The following is a 5,904-nucleotide window of genomic DNA, read 5'->3' as shown; positions in this document are numbered from 1 at the left end:
AACATTCCGAGATTGATTCTTAAAGAGCCATCATCTCGAGTGGACGTATTTAGAGACAAAGGTCCCACATCGATAGTTGGAAGAGATCTTTAGTAATATATAAGATAGATGGGCCATTCCACTTATCACCAATTGGTTTTAGGTTGGAATCTCATCTAGCTTAACAACATGTAGAATGTGAACGAGTTATATAAAGCATTTGCATTCTTTTTGTGCAGGAGTCTGATGAAAACACGATATTTTATTTAAAAAGATAGCTTATGCAAGAACATGAACTAAAACTACTCACAAAGTTTTTTTAAAGCATTGCTTCTAGAGAAGAGCTCTCCCTTACATAAAGAAAATCTTATTTGTGAAACTAAAACATTAGAGTTTCTTGAATAACGGTTTGTCCTCTCTTCTACAGAGGTGGCAACCATGTGATTATAACCGGGCTACGAACCTTATGCGTCGAACTCTTCCACAAAAGACCACCAAACTCAGGCCTCTTCATCCGCAGCTTCGTCCTGAAAGTAACAGTGTAGGAAAGCTTCTGGTGCTTCGTAGTGAAGTTGAGTGTCTTGGGCTGGACTGTGACGGTTGCGCCTTTGAAAGGAGAGAGAGAGACCTTGTAGCTAGAAACGTGAGGACCAACGTTGGTCACGGTTCTTCTAAGTGTCATAGCTTTAACATGTGTGTTCTCTGGAAACAAAGCTGAGATCGCCGGGTAGTTCAAGTTTCCAGGGTTATTACCGGCAAGACTGTGTCTGCAAGATCTGTTTGAATGCTTTGTGAAGACCTTGAGCTGTGAAGGACTCAACTCCTGAGTGCAGAGGAAATCAAAATACTCCTGAGGTCCAATGTCGTAGACTAGACCAGGATCCATAGCTTTCAGAGGATCTATATGTCCAGCACCGTGATCATAAGGCGACGAAGGTTCTGCTCCTGCTGCATCCGTAAGAGGCTCAAGCATGTTGTCGTGAACGTAAGCGGTTGTCATGAGAGCTGATTTGACCGCTGCAGGGCTCCAATCTGGATGCCTTGATCTGATCAAAGCAGCCACGCCGCTCACGTGAGGACATGACATGGAAGTTCCCGACAGTATATTGAAATTAACCCTCCTTTTGTCAGACGACAAACTCGACGGCGCCATGTCTCCAGACCAAGCTGCAAGAATGTTGACTCCCGGAGCTAACAAGTCCGGTTTCAAGATCTCCAGGGAGAGAAAGTTTGGTCCTCTTGAAGAGAATGCTGCTACAACTGGAGACGGTTTGATCCCAACTCTTGTCCCAAGAATCTCCAAACTCGCTGTAGCTCTTTTACTCGTCATCGCATACTCCTTGATCACTTTACCTTCTTTCTCTCCTACCGCTACAGCTGGTAGCAAATGACAATCTGCGACAAGCTCTTCACCGTTCGTCGCGGTGTTGGTCAGTATCATCCCAACACCTCCTGCTCTTTTCACAACCTGGCCCTTCTGCACACGTGGAGTAACACCACGGTCGCATATCACGATTTTCCCCGCTACGTTGTGCTGGTCCAAAGCACCGTCTAGACAGAACGACGTCGGATCAGGACTACTTGCGTTCCTTCCTAAGTAAACAAGAGGATACTGTTTGGCCCGAGACAAAACTGTTCTGCCTTTGTAAAGAGAAACTCCTTTGAAGACTCTCGTAGTTCCTAGCTTCACCGTGGCTGGAAAGTCTCTGTCCATGGTACTTGCCCCAACCGTTGTGATCCACGGAGAAACGTTCGTGAGGCTGATCGGATCAGGTCCTCCGTTACCGGCTGAACACGAGACGAACACTCCCATCTCCATTGCTCCAAACGTTGCTATTGCCAAACTGTCACGGGAATAAGTCGAGATCCCACCGCCTAAGGATATAGAGAGAACATGGACTCCATCAGCAACGGCTTGATCAACCGCTGATAAGATGTCCGAGCTGAAACATCCACCAACCCAACAGACTTTGTAAGCAGCGACTCTCGCCTTCGGAGCCATCCCTCGAGCCGTTCCATAAGCAAATCCGAGAAGATTTGCTCCTCTGACAGGCGAGCCAGCTACTGTTGCTGCAGTGTGCGTCCCGTGACCGTCTTTGTCTCTTGGTGATCTGTACTCAAGCTCCTGGTCGATCTTCCCCGTTGCAGCTTCGTATCCTCTGTAGAAAACTCTAGCACCGACAATCTTTCTGTTGCAGTTACTTCTCAAGAACCCTCTTCCGGTTTCACAGGCTCCTCTCCAAGTAGAAGGAACAGGGGACATGCCTGTGTCGTTGAAGCTCTCACTCTCAGGCCATATCCCAGTGTCTAAAACACCAACTATCACATCGTGGTCGGTGACTCTCTCAGCCCAAACTCTCTCACTCTCTTGCCTCTCTAACCCAAGAAACTTGGGACTTCTTGTGGTGTGAAGCTCGTACCTTGTCTCTGGGATCACAGCTACAACACCAGGTTCTTTCTCCAGCTTCTCTGCTTCCTCTTTGCTAAGCCGAGCAGCTAATCCGTGAAACGCAGTCTGGTAAGTGTAGAGTATTCTGTTACCTTCTTCTTCATGTGATTTGGGATCTGTTACAGAGTCTATCTTAGAAGAGTACCACTGTAGGTGATTAGTGTAAGGTGAAGGCATGGCGGATTTGTCCATGTGGACAACATAAGTCTTCTTCTGACCAGTTTCTGCATGTAGAGACATGAGATTGAGGGATAAGATTATGAAAAGAAAACATTTCTGAAGTGGGTTTTTGCCAGCCATTGTTAGAAGAAGCTCAAGGATTATCTCTCTCTCTCTCTTTTTTTTGGGGAGAAGGAGAGATAGAAGAGTCGTTGTTACTTGGAGGAAGTAATAAAGGTGAAGCAAGTAAGAGGTGGTATCATATATGCTCTGTGAGCATAATTACTGAGAAGAGAAGTGGTTGGTAATGGCAGAGAGAGAGTAATCAATGGAGCTCATGAGTCCTTATGCTACTCTACTTGTATATGCATATAGTACCGTTAGGTTATTTTATTTATGGATCTTCTTCTAAAAAGTTCCAACTTTTAATGCCTAGTTCGTTAGTGTTTTTTATTATATTGCTTTTGTGATCAGTTGTCACTAGTTTTAGCGCGGTAAACTGATGTTTAATATTAATGTAATACTCACTTTTTGTAATAAGAGTCTTGAACTTTACGAGCATATTTTTGATTTATCTCTTTCACCTTTTCGTTTACATAGAAAACAAAAATATGTCACATCATGCTTTTTATTTTGCTTTGATAGTGGTGAAAAGAAGGAATCAAAACAAGTTCTCTCTCCCTTTTTTTCCGTTTTTTTATATAAGTAGTTTTAGAATCGTCCACACAAATTAAGAAAATTATTAATTTCTTATAGTTTATAAACAAAAACATCATTAATTATTTAACTAACCATAAATCAACTAATAATAAAATAAAAAGTATATTATTATTGGTCATATAACATTGAATGTTAATAAATTTTACATAAAAAAATGAAAACATCGTATAATTTGGAAAATAAAATTTTCTCTAAAACCACTTATATTAAAATCGGAGGGAGCAGTATTCAAGAACATATACAAGAATGCAATTTTAAAGTAATTAAGACAAAGTTACGTAAGATTCTCTTTCGTGGACTGAATCATTCGTACCTCCTTTGATACAAACGACGGTGGATTCGTGTTAAGTCGTAAAACTTAAAGCTCGAACTATTTTCGAATTATTACCACAGAAAAATAGATGATGTTTAAATTCCACAATATAACTCTTAATCATGAGTTTTACCAAAAAAAACTCTTAATCATGATAAAGACTCACTACATGTCCCCATGCCAAAATATTACTACTATTTGACAAAATAAAAAACCTTACTCTTGACGGTGAAAACTGAAAACCCCGATAATTCGATTTCTTGGCATCTTTATCTCTTTCTGTGGGGAATTGAATTTAGTGGGAATATCAGTGGTCTGCTCAACGGTCTATTACAACATTTATAAACACACATTTAAAGCTCAAACGCAGAATGGCCCTCTCTCTCTCTCTCTCTCTCTCTCTCTCTCTCTCTCTCTCTCTCTCTCTCTCGCCATTATTTGTTACACCCCATTCATTCGATAATTGTTTAGATATCACGAATTCAATACTCAATTTTGCTCTAAACAACACATTAAACAAAAATATAGGATTGTTATCTCAATGTAAAAATGTCAGTTTATACCAAAATATTCAATCATGTGTCTCAATGGAGATCATAGATAATACATGACACTCAAATGGAATTAATGATAGAAACGGACTAACTAAACATACAAATGATTAATTTGAATACACTTCCAAACTATAAGTTATGTTATTTGTAAATTCTAATTTATGTATGTTACTCCAGTTTTTTTATTGCGAAATTTAGAAATAAGAGAAGGATTAAATTATTTGCTGTCTTACTAAACTTTTTTATATGCATTGGAGAACTAAGATTTAAAATTAAAAATATGTTTTACCTCTAAATTTACAATTTAAATGGTTTATAAAATTAAAAATACTGTTTTGAAATAAACTTAATTACATTATCATAATATACGAAGAATTATGTTAAATCGACTTCATTTTAATTAACCATATAGAACAAATTAAAATCAGTCCAACAAAAAATTATGATTCACCTTTCTGTTTAATGAGCCAAATTCTATATTTTCTAACATGTCATATCATTATCATTTCAATCAGCTTTATAACCGGAATATGTGCATCCAATTTGAATTTCCATCAGATTTCTCGTACGTTAACATGTGTGACCGCCATCTTCATATAGGCATCACATTCGGCCATGTTACGAATAGAAGGAAGAAGACATTGCACTGATTTGAGGTGTACATAGAGCAACACTGTCTAGATAATTAGTAATTGGGAATCTTTTCCATAAGTAAATAGGGATGTTTAAACGGGTCAATTGCCCGCGGGCCTAGCGGGTAAATTATAAACGGGCGGCGTCCGTACCCGTTTAATTCTACATAAAGTCATAACTAGAGCTTGACCCGCACGCCCGTGCGAGTGTTTATTTTAACTTGTAAAATCATTATTAACTTATAAATTATTGGTAATTACTATGTTTTATAAATTGTGGTCAATGTTATTAGATTTTTGTTGTATTATTATCGTGTTGAATATATGTTTAGCACAAAGAAATGATTAGTAATACATTTAACTATTAATTGTTTTTGTTTTTTTTTTGTATTTCAGTGTTAATCTTATCTTGTACTCATACTCTATTATTTAAAAAGTTAAAATTATTAATTATATATATTTTTGGACAACAAAACTCTATGTTTAAACATCTATTAAATGTTAAAAGGAGTATTGATTTTATATCTTACTATTTTTATTAACTATGTTTTTAGTTCGTATAAAATAATTGGTAATACAATAAGTAATTAATTATTTGAAATTTAATTTATTTTTATGTCAAATTTATGTTACTCATGTACAAAATTATGTATATATTTGAATTTAGTTATTGTATATAATATAAATGGACTATTTATTAGTACTTAAAAAATTGATCTATATTTTAATAAGATAGACTAAATGTTAAAAATGGTTTTATATTAAATTTAGTTAAACGAAATAGAAATTGGATATGGTCTTTATATAATATCTAAACTATAAATACAAACAATTACAATGGGCCAATATAGTACTTTAATCAAAATAGAGTGGGTGTCAACAATTGAGTTTATATAACAAAACTGTTAAATATATCATCTAAATTTTGATGTTATTCACTGTATAATTGCATAAATTTGTTGTTTATGTGTCTTGTTCGATAATACTATTACAAAATATTTTAACATTTTCATATAATACACTTTGGTATTCTTTAATAAGAATATTAAATCTATTTTTCCAAATTTTGGTGTGAAAACTTTTTATTTGAAGTAATGA

General features: G+C 36.4%; 1 protein-coding gene across 1 annotated transcript; it reads right to left on the bottom strand.

Annotated features, from left to right (window-relative positions):
* Positions 1-223: 223 nt before the first annotated feature.
* LOC106318571 (subtilisin-like protease SBT1.7) lies at positions 224-2,930 on the bottom strand. The gene has a single exon (XM_013756602.1). It carries the CDS (start codon positions 2,726-2,728, stop codon positions 401-403), a length of 2,328 nt encoding a protein of 775 aa, XP_013612056.1. The 5' UTR covers positions 2,729-2,930; the 3' UTR covers positions 224-400.
* Positions 2,931-5,904: the final 2,974 nt, after the last annotated feature.

The sequence above is a fragment of the Brassica oleracea genome, chromosome C9, assembly GCF_000695525.1.
Source record: "Brassica oleracea var. oleracea cultivar TO1000 chromosome C9, BOL, whole genome shotgun sequence".
NCBI classification, from domain to species: Eukaryota; Viridiplantae; Streptophyta; class Magnoliopsida; order Brassicales; family Brassicaceae; genus Brassica; species Brassica oleracea.
Note: the sequence above shows the minus strand (reverse complement) of the source record. Positions and strands in the feature narration are given on the sequence as shown.